The sequence below is a fragment of the Lagopus leucura genome, unplaced genomic scaffold (assembly GCF_019238085.1).
Source record: "Lagopus leucura isolate 7727_CA_CO unplaced genomic scaffold, USGS_WTPT01 Super-Scaffold_100008, whole genome shotgun sequence".
In the NCBI taxonomy this organism is placed as follows: domain Eukaryota; kingdom Metazoa; phylum Chordata; class Aves; order Galliformes; family Phasianidae; genus Lagopus; species Lagopus leucura.
The window spans coordinates 8,228,054-8,242,714 of record NW_024962265.1 but is presented as its reverse complement, the minus strand read 5'-3'; the positions used below and the strand labels follow the sequence as shown (position 1 = coordinate 8,242,714).

The window sequence follows — 14,661 nt, the reverse complement described above, 5'->3', positions numbered from 1 at the left end:
TTAAAAGTACTATAATGTGTTTAGATTATAAGGCACTACAGATTGCTGAAGTTGTTAATGACCAGGAATAATGTTTTTGAGGAAACAATTTTCAATTAATCATTTCCTCTCATGCTGATTTAATTTATGGAAATGTAATGAGGTTAATAAACCAGACGTGATGGGAGGGGAAAAAGAGAGTTAAACAAATTACTTCCTTTTGTAACAGTGTTTCAAGATATTCATCAACTTGCTGGAAATATCACATAGCTATAGGACTTATATGATATTTGATTCTTCTCCAATACCGCAGAGACTGTAAGGCATCGTATTTCAGCTCTCCACCTAGCTCTTTAAAAAGCTGTTATGAACTTCAATGGCAACAGTACAATTATCCTACAGAGTAAATAGGGAGGAAGGAGTCGGTAAACTATTTTACACTGTGTTGATCTTAAGGGGTTTCTGTCTCTGTCTTTCTTTGTCATTATTTGAATTTCTCATTTTTTGATCTGCAGTACTGGAAATCTTCAAGCAACTTCCTTTGGTGAAATTTAACAAGAAAATGATGTCTAATTAAAATCCTCTCAAAAAAAGTCCACTGTCAAGGTGTGTTTGCTTTCACTGTGCCTTTATCATACTGGTCATGTTTAGCAAACATGGGCTGTAAGGTAAAAATAAAATCTTGCTCCTGGTTTATGTTGACACAGTAATTACATGTCTTTCCATTATGACTTGCAGCCTGGATAGAGGATAGGAGGAGGGATGGGGGACAGAAAACTAACTGGTGCTTATCCAGTTCTCAGTAAGGAAACAACAAATGGCCTATACACACTAAACAAATAGGGGATGAGTTAGCTTTATTTCCTTTGTTGGATTTGAACCTTTCCAGCAAGAAAATGAGGTAGAATAAACAAGCAACAGAAGCAATATTTTACTGACATTTCTCAGAAATCGCACGCCTTTTAAGAATGTCTGAGCAGTCTCAAACCAGGAAGATGGCAAGCAGTGGAAAATGAATTAGAAAGTAAAGCAGCAAGGAAAGGGCAAGACAGCTGGAAGGGACCATAGCTGAATGTACAGTGGAAAGATCTGAGATGAAGCATGAGCAAATTCATGCCAGCAGAATAGAGGAAGTGGAAAAATATTAAGAGATTAACTGATGTAACCAGAAGTCATAGGATAAAGATTGCAAATGGAAATTATTAAGTATGAACTCATGGGTATGGATTCGAGAGCATGATCTAGGTGTCATGCCTCTTTTGATTCAAGTTAGGTTCTCTGATTTAGGAACAGAATTCACACGGGTAAGAAGGAAACAAAGAGTCTTCAAATAGACAACAAGAAGCAACTTGTTATCTAAACTGGGATCCGCAAGACAGCACACGCAGGGCTGAAGCACACTGGACAGCCAATAGAAATTTACTTAGCCTAGGGTCCTTTCTTTGGCAAGGATCCTAATGTAGATGAGCAATAGTGTAATTTTAAGTACATAAATGTGTTTCTTCAGGAAAAAAAAATAGATACCTAGAATATCTTTAGTATCTAAGAAGCTAGTCATAGCTTTTGTGGAACTTGGCTTGAAGGTGAGTGCTCTGAACACTCGAAAATTCTTTGTGGATCAGGTCCACTGCATTCCAGCCATGGAAGTTGGCAGTAGGCCCCTTTAAATTTGTTTGCAATTCTAGAAAATGTAGTATAAGTAACAGTCATGCAATGAGGCAAGAAGGATTTAAGATATCCTTCAAATTCCAATTCTATGATTTAAGGGAGCAGAAGGTAGGTCCAGAAATGATTATAGAGTTCATGTAACATTGAACATGTGGAGTGTAAGAAAGTAAAACAAAAAGAGGGCATAATCACAGGATCAGAGAACAGCTTTGGGAGTGAGGAAGAAGATAAAGAGAATAGGAAGTAAACTGAAAGTTTGGGAGGTTTGAAAGAGCAGCAGGAAGAGTTGGAAAACTTTAGAACTGTAGAAGTCGCAAAGTTGGTTATAAAGTTCAACCCAAAATCCTGTTTGAGAGCTGTAGCTCCCCAAATGAACCCAACAGTAATATCAGTTTACTACCCTGATAAATACATAATTTCTGACATAACAAGAGAAGTATGAAAGGCTAAGTTTACCAAGATTACTTTGCAGATAAATGCACCTGACTGTATCAAGAAATTGAAAGTGATTCCTTGAGCTCCCTCTGGGATAACTCATCTAAGATTCCTCTCCATTTACAAAATGTTAAAAAAAAAAAAAAAAAAAAAAAAACATAACCAATGACAACAATAACAAACTTCATAAATTATTGATAGTATTACTACTGCATGACTGAAATTAATTTGTTCCTTGGCTAGAACAAAGGAATCAAGCTTTTAAATTCAAGCACAAACACCTGTGCAGATAAGGATCCTCAACTTCCTCTGTTGTTGCTGTGTACTCATTCTGTACTATTCTATTTACTACGCATTTGCACAAAAGGACAATTGACAGAGCAAACTAAGCACTATTAAAAGCATTACTGTTTCAGACTGAAGCCAAGGTAAATTACTGCAATGTATTTGTAAGATAAACATTAAGAGATTGTTCTTTTTTCTTATTTCTGTAGGTTTGCATAGGAAAAAGACTGACAGTTACTGCAGAAGAATGTGTAAAGAAGCTGGAGTTGGTTCTTGGCTATAGAAAATCCAATTCTACATGCATTGTCCAGTAAAATACTAGTCATAGCCAAGAAAAAAAGGCAGTATAAGTTGGCAAAGTGAGTTTATGGGGCATGTAGCTCTCTGAAAAATGCATGGTGCACATTTCCATAGGAAAATGCCAAATAAATATAGGAAAAAAATATATAGATATAAAACTTAGAAATAATATAGAGAAATTTTAATTCTATAATAATCTAAAGCATTCATTGTATTAAGTATTTTGATAATCACAGAATCACAGAATCACAAGGTTGGAAACGACCTGCAAGATCATCTAGTCCAACCACCCTCCCATTCCTATCAGTGCCACAAGCTACTAAACCATCTCTCGTAGCTCCTCATCCAGGCGCCTCTTGAACACTGCCAGGGATGGCGACTCCACCACCTCCCTGGGCAGGCCATTCCAGTGCCTGACCACCCTCTGAGAGAAAAAGTTTCTCCTAATATCCAACCTAAACCTCCTCTGGTATAACTTCTTGCCATTTCCTCGGGTCCTACTATTTGCCTGGGAGAAGAGGCCAGACCCTTTTGCACCACAACCTCCCTTCAGGAAGTTGTAGAGTGCAATGAGGTCTCCCCTGAGCCTTCTCTTCTCCAGACTGAACAATCCCAGCTCCTTCAGCCGCTCCTCATAAGACTTGTGCTCCAGACCCCTCACCAGTTTTGTTGCCCTTCTCTGGACACGTTCCAGGGCCTCAATGTCTTTCTTGTAGTGAGGGGCCCAAAACTGAACACAATACTTGAGGTGCGGCCTCACCAGTGCTGAGTAGAGGGGGATGATCACCTCCCTGCTCCTGCTGGCCACACCATTTCTAATGCAGGCCAGGATGCCGTTGGCCCTCTTGGCCACTTGGGCACACTGTCGGCTCATGTTCAGCCGAGCATCAACCAACACCCGCAGGTCCCTTTCCTCTTCACAATCATCCAACCACTCATCCCCAAGCCTGTAACGCTGCCTGGGGTTGTTGTGGCCAAAGTGCAGAACCCGACACTTGGCCTTGTTAAACCTCATCCCATTCATCTCAGCCCAGCGATCCAGCTTACCTAGATCCCTCTGCAGGGCCTCCCTGCCCTCAGGCAGATCGACACATCCTCCCAACATGGTGTCATCTGCAAACTTACTCAGGGTACACTCAATCCCTTCATCTAAGTCATCAATGAAGATATTAAACAGGATGGGCCCCAGTACCGACCCCTGGGGGACACCACCTGTAACAGGTCTCCAGCTGGACTTCACTCCATTGACCACCACCCGTTGAGCACGGCCCTCCAGCCAGTTCCTTATTCAACGGAGTGTAAAACTGTCCAAGCCATGGGCAGCCATTTTCCGCAGAAGGATACTGTGTGAGACCATGTCAAAGGCTTTGCTGAAGTCTAGGTAGACTACATCAACTGCCTTTCCCTCATCTACCAGTTTGGTCACCCAGTCGTAGAAGGAGATGAGGTTGGTCAAACACGACCTGCCTTTCATGAACCCATGCTGGCTGTGCCTGATCCCGTGGACAAGCTGTGTGATCTCTCCCAGGAGGATTTGTAATAATAATTTTTGTAATAATATTTGTATTGTAAAATTATATTATATTATATATATATAATATATATATATATTATATATTGTAAAATTTGTAATAATAAATCCTTCAAGTTTAGAACTCGGAACTGTAATTCCTCAGGTTTATTTTTTACTGTTTTTTTCTATCAGTCCATCTTCATTTCACTACTAAGTACAATATTCAAGTGATATCTCATACTTCATTGCTTTGCCTATTTTAACAAGGCTGCATTAAATCTCCTTGTGGTCAGCCGTAGCATAGAATAGATTTTTCTTAACCCTGAGTTGTCATGATTTTTGTCATTAAGAATTTCCCAGATGACTCTCTTCACTTTGGACAGAAGATATCAGACAAATATGTTTACTAAGGGAAGGTAAAAAAAAAAAAAAAAAGAATTTTATTTTAAAATTTTTTTTTTTTTTTTTTTTCTTTTTATGCCTAACAATAAGGAACAGACTTAAGGTTATATAACACACAGCTAGCAAGAGAAAGAGAACATTAAAGAAAAAAAAACTCCGGACTTTTGATAGTCTACTTTATCGTGAGTAGTTTTTATGATGGAGACAGGAAAAAGGTGAAGGCAATGTCTAAGACATGCTGCTTCCACAAATAAAATCCACATGTAGTGCCTGGTGCAATTTCATTTCAGGGAACTGAAAATGACATCTCACCATCAATAGCGATATTGTCTCACCCACACTGTGAACGTATATCTAGACTCACACAACTGAAAAATTGTGAGCTTTCTACTGGTCTGCACTGACAAAGCCAAATGAAATTAGTTGTGCATTCATGAGTTTTCAAATCGCATAATGATCACAGTCCATTCATGCACTATTCCAAGCTCTTCTCCGTGAGTAGCTTGGCCTGAGTTTTATGAAGTAAAAAGAAAAGCTACATTAAGTTTAGCTATACTTTGCAAATGATTAAAGAAATATAAAGAAAAATATAAGAAAAATATAAAGAAAAATATAAAGAAAAATATTAATGAAGCATATTGGTAGTGCATTATACTACCTCACTGCAGCCTTTCAGTACCTAAAGGGAGCCTACAAACAGAGGGGAATCAACTCTTTGAAATGTTAGATAATGGCAGGACAAGGGGAAATAGTTTTCAATTGAGGGAGGGAAGATCTAGGTTGGATGTCAAGGGGAAGTTCTTTACAGAGTGGTGAAGTGCTAGAACAGGCTGCACAGAGAGGTTGTGGATGCCCTGTCCCTGGAGATGTTCAATGCCAGATCAGTGCCCAGGGAGCTCTGGGCAGCCTGGTCTAGTATTAAATGTGGAGGTTGGTGGCCCTGCCTGTGGCAGGGGGGTTGGAGATTCATGATCCTTGAGGTCCCTTCCAACCCTCATCATTCAGTGATTCTGTGACTCTCTAGCTGACACAAAAGTACAAATACAGGCTATTAATCATTGTTGCTGTTAAAAGGACTTGGAGAACATCAGGGTTCTGAGATATCTCCAGATTCAGCCACCTCTGTTTTACTTGTCCCAGAATTCTGTCAGTGGATTGATTGGCTATTACTACAGAAATAACAGAAAGATGAGTTATCGTTTTTTTTCCAGCAGAGGGAAGTGTTGCCCAAGTATTCTCTACAGATAAGACAAAATGGATATTTTTCATTTTCTTAGTCAACGACTTTTGAAGATTTTGGCAATTTTGGTAACCAAGCAAAGTTTATCAGAAAGATATTCAAGAAGGGAAGATATGGGCTATATATTATGTGAAAATTAAATGACCAGCAAAAGATAACAAAGAAAACTCATACTGAAGGCACAAAGGGCAGGCCTATTGCAATGAGCATCCTGATAATAAGGATTGTTTGTGTGGCACCTACAATAAAGTTCATTTCATATTTAGCAAAGGTGGTTAATATTTGTGCTTGGTTTTCATCACATTCAAATGATATGAAGTAACATTCTCATAGTTCTTGATGTTCTAAAGACAATGTGGTTTTTTTTTTCTGACATAATACACCTAGCCCAAGAGTGTGATGTTATAACACATGAACCAGAGAAAATAAAATGATTGAATTGGTTAACTGAGGAAAAACAAAAATAATCTTTATTTTCTGCTTCAGGCCACTGCAATGGCAGTAAATAAGATAACAATGTATCTCTCTATATTCATCTGTACTAAAAGTTCAAGACAATTTCACCAACGAACAATTCGTGCACTTCCTACTCTCCTCATGCTAAGTTTGTAAGCCATACCCATAACTCACCATGATGCTGCAGATCTGAGCAGTGAGTGAGGGGATCCCCGTTTCGGATGTCTTGTCGCCTAGTACGTCTGCAAATATTGAATTTGAAAACTGTTACCAACCTTTCCAATAGTCAGCATTCACTTTTGCCAACAAATGGAATGTATGTACAGTAACATGAGTCACAAATGCATCTAAACAATAGTATGAAGGAAATCATATTACTACTATATTCTATTCATTATCATAGTTTGCAGCATTGGTCTTTATACTAAAAGTATTCAGCAACTGGTAAATACATGCCTTTTGTATGGAGCCTAGGAAGTTTATTTTAACTTTGTTAGTGGTGTTTATCAGAGAAAAATTCATGATGACTCACAGATACAGGGACTGCTAAGGTATCAAAGCATAAACAGTACAGCTCGAGCATGCTCTGAAAGCATGAAGAATCTGTTAGCTTTTCTGCAAACACAGAATACTTCAAATATTGTGGTATTATTTAGAATGTCAAATTGTAGTATTTGCTACAGAGTTTAAACTAAATTAAGTAAAACATCTCAGCCACCACACACCTCACCAAAACACTGCTGATACATCCTTTTCAGTATGTGTTGCAAATGGCATTGTCTTTAATATAAACTGAATAAAGCACTTTCACGGGAAGAATTAAAAATGATGTTTAAGTGTTTCTCCCACTTGATTTCCATTTGCTCTTTCTGCAAATAAACTCATCTGGGCTTAAAATTTTGTAATTCACAGGAAAAGCTTTTAAAACGATTTAATTTTGCATTAGTTGCTCTCTCTTTGTCTGCTCTTATTTTTATTTAAATAGCTGTTACACAAAATTCAACTGAGCCACAGAAAAGAGTTCTTGAAAAGGAAAGAAGAATAAGGAAAACAAAGATGTGTTTCAAGTGCAATCTTTTTAGTCTGGGAATCAGAGAAAGCCTGAGGGCTTGCAAAATTAGAGGAGAACAAAGAGGATTAAGCTGCCGAACAATGCTGTGATTTCAGATTATGGCATCCAGCAACGGATATGCAAAAGTCAAGTAGCCTTGTAAAAAGCACTGTTGGTCACTCCCTTGTGACGACAGCCCACATTTTTAAAAAGCCACTGTTGTGCAGCACAGAGACCATCTCTCTTCTATTCCCTCCCCAGGCTCTAGGAGCTCAGCATCAATTCGTACTGAGGGCTTTCACAGCGGCACCATCAACTGCACAGCTGACTCCTCCTGGCTGAAAGATTTTAGATCATTTCTTTTCTTCTACTGAAAACTATTGAAATGTTAAAGCTGAAATTATTTATAAGAAGCGTGGCAACGGTTTTAGAAAAATGCAGAATGTTCATTCCTGATATCGTTCTGGGTAAAAACTACAAAGAACGTTTCTAGCGAAACAAGGCATCTTAGGACACTTCAATAAAAAGGAAACTTTTGTTGATTGACATATGATTCAAAAAATGCACTGATGCTAATTTCAGATATTGTCTTTTTCTTTGTCATTACTCAAGAATAAAAATACCCCCAAGACATAAGGAGCTGTACAAGCTTTTTTTTTTACTCCATCCTTAATTTGGAAAGGCAGCACAGTTATAGCATACTATTTGTAGGAAAAAAAAATATCTGCGGACAGACTCATATCACTGTCAATGGAATTTGGATGTGATGTTTAGTTAGAATCTCAGGAAAATGTCACATATGTCACCACTGTATCAACATGATTTATGAAATATGAACCAGAACACCTCTGCATGAGGCAGAGTTAAGTGGTCATACCACAGGAGCTGTGAATTGCCATTTAGACTTCTTAAATATACAAATAAAAGTAAAGTAAAATCATGGCTCATAAAAGCTTCTTTTTTAAAATAAAGGAAAGAATAAGAAGCACTGTTAGCAAAGCATCTGTGCAAATGCTTGAGGACTCCGTTTTCCCAATATTTCAGGAGCCTGAAATTAGACGTCCATTATTTGGAAAATGCTGATACTTAAACTGTTTCCTGCAATGTCACAGATACATTCTAAACTGGATTGAGGCAGTGGGTTTAAGAAGTACCTGGTAAACAGCAGATCCTCTCCCCTACCAACACAGAAAGTTGCAAGGGACAGTGGCTCCTTCTGAAGGCAGTGTCAGAACCCCAGCCTCAAAAAACTTTTCTTTTGCAGTGACTTCAGGAATTGTAACTTCTTCACCACAAAGTTTTCCTACAGCTGGTTTAGGCAGTAACACTGCCCCTTAATCCCAGTATGAAGAGGTCCCTGTCCCCTTACCTTTGATGGCAAACATGAGCTCAGACTGATAATGATAATATTGGAGAAAGGGATAAGGAAAGACGAAGGGCTCTATTTTCTTTTTTTTCAGTGTAAGAAGATGAACAACAGGATGATATGATTTGTGAGTTTTGAGACAGGCTAGGAAGAAGGACAGGTGATAAGGTATGTGAAGGAAGCATGAGGTTCAGGGGTAGAACTGGCTGGGAGGTAACAGAGAAGAGATTCCTTACTAACATCTCTCTCAACTGAAAGGCATTACTAAACCACACTGAATTCTGTCCTCCAAACTTTCAAATCAATTTGATCTCTCAGACTCCCCTTGAAAATCTTGTCTCTCTCCTCCCTTCTCTACTACTACTGCTGTCTTCCCACCACAAATTAGAAATTAGAAATCCCTGCAGCTGAGAAAACTTGATTGTTCTGCTTTTGGCATAAGATTGGTTTCTCCTTTTTAATTTTAACGAATATCAGAAAAACTCAGATTAACCCTTCCTGTTGAGAAAAAAAAAAAAAAACAAACCTGATATTCATCTCATAAGCAGCTTTTTCTTTTGTCATCAGTAGTTGTTTAGGATGCACTGTAGTGAACTACAGTTTCACTAAAGTGAAACCTTAAGGCCACCATCTGAAAACCTGAAACAAATGCTACTTCCCACTCCCTACCACCACTGCCTAAAACAACCGATCCAAACGTGGAATTTGGAGTCCTGAAATTCCCAATCAAGTATTTATAAAACTTAATTTTAAGATAAAGAGTCCTTTTGCATATAAATCCCTATGCTCCTTGTTTCTATATAAATATAAGTTACTTAGCATATTTGCTTCAATGTTAACACATTTACATACATTTTAGCCAATCTATCACAAGGATCTTAATGTTACAGCAATGGCCATTCTTATTTGAAAGCATTTATCACTTCAGTTATTCCTAATTTCTTCTTCAATATCTAACAGCAGTTCAGTAACTAATTTGTATGCTTTAAGAAAAAGAATTTTATACACAAAGGGAAGAAAATATGATTTTAAATTTTCAGATCAAGCAATAAGACTTGTAAATTCTTATTTAAAAGGTATTTTTGATTGCATTTTCTGCAATTTCTCTTAACCTCTGCATTGCAAAACCTTCAGTGCCAATGCAGTGATAGTAAAATAGCAGTTGTTCTGATCTGAGAGCATTTAGACACTCATCAGTACATATGAAAGTAAAAGAAATTTTACATGTTCCTGCTTATTACCAAATAAAAAATTATGAATCCATTTCACAAACTATTCTTCCCTCTTTTGTTTTGTGTCCAATAGCTTTTAAATCCACTCCAAGAAGTAGCAGTGTTCCCTTTAAATTCATCAAAGCTTCATATTGACTGTAGCTCCCGCAATTATGTTTTCTTTGGAAAAGAATGGGCTCCAGCTAACCATCCCATGAAAAATCTCCAAAGCCCTCTGGTCACATTTAGATCATCAGTAAAAACAAATAGTAAACCATGTAGACATCGGAAACTGTCCCTACCTTTTAGCAGTGGGAAAGTAACGTGAGCAAGATGAACCATCCCAGGCGCAGTAAGGGTCTCTTGCAAGACAACACTCAGCACATGCTTTTCCATAGATATCACAGCGGTGTAAAGGAAGCTGTGAAACTCCGGTGGCTGAGCCAATGTAGAGCTGTTGCTGTTACAAAAGTGAAAAAGTAAAATAAAATAATTTTTTGTTCCTTTGTTTTTTTGTTTTTGTTTTGCTAGGAAAGCCTAAAATATGTATTATAAATTAATATGTTAGGGCCATTGGAAATGCAATAAGGAATCATGACCCTGATGTACACTAAATGAATGAGAATAAGATTGTCTTCTGGGTAAAAAATGAAACAAGAACAACTTTCATTTTGGCATGAAGTTCTCAGAGAAGAGAAAAGAAAAATTGTTCTTTTCATTTTTGTCTTTGTATTCAGATCCCCACATTGGCACAATGCTACAATCATTGACATAAAACAGTGGAGAATACAATTGTGACTTTAAATAAAAAGGAAAACAGCTTTAACTTCAGTTTCTTATATATGACTTGGATTTGTTTGGGTGGGTCTAAAGGAAATGATTTCAGACAGATATGGAGATATTTAAGCTTGCAATAGTTGTCATACTTGCATGCCTGACAATTCTGAAGTTTCATAGTCTTTTCTGCAGATTATATACTCCAATTGAAACATATATTAATGAAGGAAGAAGGCATACTTTATTTTGGATAAGAAACAGTGTTGACCAGGAGATGGAGTTCAAAAGTGGAGAAGAAACGTGAAGAAAAAAAGAGATGCAAACAAAATCAAGTACAGCTTTTATGGCATCATAATAGAATAACTTGTCATTTTCCTCTCTGATCTCAAATTCAGGTGGTCCATTAGGGAAGTTGGTCCCAAGAGAGACAAGAGGAAACTTGAACTACTGATCCTATGTGAAATTCTGAAGAGAGATATTTCAGCTTAGGGCTAATTTGCAGAGAAAACAAGTATGAGTGTAGTAAGCAAATAGAATTCACTCTGAGATAGTAAACTAGGGGAAAATAAAATAAATAGACTTATAAAAATTAAATAACTTATTTTTTTAGAGGTCTCACTCTGAGCAGTCACACTGTGAAACTGGATATTTGAACTCATTTTTCAATCTTAGAAACATGAGGTTGGTGTGAAAAATAGGCTTTCAAGAAATTTTATCAAAATTCTTCATCTTTTTCAATGTGATGCCCCAGAGGTATCACTTCTACAGAATCCTGGAATGGAAGGTGGCTGAAGTTAACTATCTGCTGAAAAGGATGTGCACTGGATAACAGGAGAAAGAAAACACAGAAGTGCTCCAAAAAGGTGTTGTTTTAGTTTCTTTGAAAGACAGCAGCTTGGCAGTTTTTACAGGCATATTAGTTATAACACAAACATCCCATGACTTCACACAAACTTCAATAATTTCTAAAGGAAAATATGACAAGTAAAGTACCCAAAAGAAAACAAATGCTCTGGTAAATAGAAAACTAAGCTATCTAAGCAGTTGCTTCCATCTATTACAGCACCTTAGCTGGGCTGTAAAACTACATTCTTCTGGGCAACAATCTCTGACCACACAGAGCTCCTCACAAAGCCTTCAGTGTACATAACAGTCCCCAGCTAGAGTTGTATCGTTGACAAGTAGATGACAGGCAATGGACATGATGGGCTGATTCTGCCTAACTTAAGCTACTTAATGAAGTTCCCAGCTTAGGGGTACATTCTGTAGTTAAAAGAGCAGCAATTCAAATCTCAGGTGACCTAAATATTTCTCAAGGGATGCTTTTTCTCTTTACTGATTATAGAGGCAGCATAGGTCAAATTAAAGCTTCACTTAAGCATCTTAAATGTCCAGATGGTATTGATCTGAGTCCTATGTAATTGGGCATTAATATATACATGTACATGTGTGCGTGTAGCAACATGTGTTGCAGCCAATATAAAAATGAACCAATGAACCTGGAGAATGTATTTGGGAAAATAAAGAAGTGTGGTGTAATAGTTTCCTACATATCTCTGTAACTAATTTCATTTTGCCAAAATACCTCCCCGATTTCTAATAAATGTCTTTAGAACATTTGAGGATGAAAAACGCATAAGGAAAAAAAAAGAGAGAGAGAGAGAAGCCAAAATAGAGTTACTTAAAGAATGTATTTCTTGTACGTAAGTTCATGAAGTTCAGTCACTGACTATAGCCTATATAGGTGCTGCGCAGCCTGCAGGCTTCTGCCCTGTTTGCTCTTCTTGTCAGTTTTAGATTCCAGCTGGTGATCATTATTCTGGACATAGTAATATATAAATTCAGGCAGTATAAAATTTGGAAAGTCGCAATAGAATGATTTGTATCAGTGGTCTGACCTTACTTTGCCATATATAGACAAACTGCCTTTTGGGCAAGGAATATCTAGCAAGAGGTTTTTTAATTTAATAAATCGGTTGATTATCAGATCTAACTAGAGGAAAAAAAAAAAAAAAAAAAAAAAAAAAAACCAAAGCCAAAAAACACAAAGACTAAAAAGAAAATAGCCCTCTGAAAATCCTTGAAGAAATATCAGAGCTCCAGAAAACTTGAGGAGATTAATATTTTAAGCAATCCAGTGATCTCTCCACCCCACTGTGCTGCCCACTGTATTCTTCCCTAGTGTTAGAAGGAAGATGGAGCTGAGAATTCTCCGTCTGCAGTTAACAAATCAAAAGTTAGTAAGAGATGAAAAATGTGAATGTTTAAAATGAAGAACTTAAGCAGAATTTGAAAAAACAAAAACAGAGAAACAAAAACTTTAGAGAGCGGGACACTCAAATCCCACTGAATTTTGTTTTATGTCTTGAAATATAACTATTTGGTGCAGAGGAGTTCAGGAACTTGTTTAAGTGATAGAAACATTATCAACTGGCCCTTTTCATATGCTCCTTACAGCCATGTTGGTTTTTTTTTAACGTAACGAAAAACTATGGAGTCCTCCTGGGCAGACTCAGGGCCAAGTACAACCAGGGTCTTGCTGGGGGCCTGGCACTCACAGAACTGTAATTGAAGAGGCTGTAGAGTTTTAGAGGATGCTGTCTTCTCAAAGTCTGTGTCTACTAGTAACTGCATAAGTCATTCAAGTAATAATGCTACATGAAGTATGTACTCAGAAGGAATATGTAGCTTCAGTGAAAAAATGTAAATATAATTCCAGTTAGTTAAAGACAGCAGACCTGAGAAGGCCTATATCAACTGAATTGCTGAAAGTCACTCTTTCTCAAGAATCAGAATTTATTCTTACTTACAGAGGCATGGAAGCCTTAGAGCTTTGTATCATTTAAATCTTCAAATAAATTCTCCTGAAGAACTTGAAGGATTTGGTTATTAGGAAGAAGGTCTCTTGTAATATATAATTTTGACATGACAGCAAAAGAGGTACCTTTGAACATCTAGTATAGTAACATATTCAAAAATAAGAAGAAACTTCATGATTTGTTAGTGAAGAAAATAAAGTGATATTTTTGAAAGTATTCAGTAGGACATGCTAGTTCCACTTTTTACATCTTATACTCCTGCTTTCTGCACTGCACAGAATTATTATGCCATTTATAAGAAAAACACCCTGCTAATTGAAACAAAATGAGTAAAGTGTTTGAATAATAAAACTACAGTATTTTGAAATCAAAAATATAACATGAAAAGGTTGCCAAATACTTATTTGATACATAGAGACAGTGCCAAAAGCTTTTCATGCTGTCATTTTTAGCCCGTGGCTGGTTGACTTTCCATGAGCTTAACTTTGCCTGTTTAAACTGTGTTTTACACTCTTTTTCAGATTTAGACAATTTTAGTAGTGTACATTTGTTTTCAAAAGACTTGGGAAAAATCATAATCTCTTCTGAATAACTAAGGATGCTTTGAAGAAGCGATTGCACTAAAATGCAAGTCCTATTATCAGACATGATTGGCTGCTTGAAGGGAATGTACTTATACAAATAATCCAAAGCAGACCATTTTGGTATGGAGTGAACATATGTATGTGTATATACAACCTGACAGGTTTGTTTTCAGATATTTCACTATTCAATAGCACTTTTTTTTTTTTTTTTTTTTTTTTGTCCAGCCATTTTTGTTGCTCTAGATGATAAACGATGTTAGAAAAATGGCCCCAAACAAAATGTTTTCTTTCAAATACATGAATGCATTCAGACAACTTTCCTATATACAGTATATTCTGAGTCAAATAGGCAGCATTTCAAACAGAATACTGGGCTCTGTTCAGTAATGTAGAAAGAGAGGTAAATGAGTTAATTAAATCTTATTTAGAATACATACAACCATTAAAGCATCCAATTGAGCATGTGTTACCAAATCTCTTTAATACTGACAATGACATTAATGTAAAATTAGTGAGTGTGAACAAATTGTTGTAGTGGATTAATACAGAATTTTTCCTCATTTGTTTACTTGTTT

At 36.9% G+C, this 14,661-nt stretch overlaps 1 protein-coding gene across 1 annotated transcript in view; it reads right to left on the bottom strand.

The window, feature by feature from the left end:
• The window catches only part of SEMA3A (semaphorin 3A), a 170,913-nt gene that overhangs the window by 6,428 nt on the left and 149,824 nt on the right, over positions 1 to 14,661 (bottom strand). Inside the window, exons 14-15 of the mRNA XM_042872901.1 lie at positions 10,209 to 10,366; positions 6,453 to 6,520 (exon numbers count right to left, since the gene is read on the bottom strand). Of these exons, the coding sequence (XP_042728835.1) occupies positions 6,453 to 6,520; positions 10,209 to 10,366 (226 nt within the window). The remainder of the gene's footprint in view (positions 1 to 6,452; positions 6,521 to 10,208; positions 10,367 to 14,661) is intronic.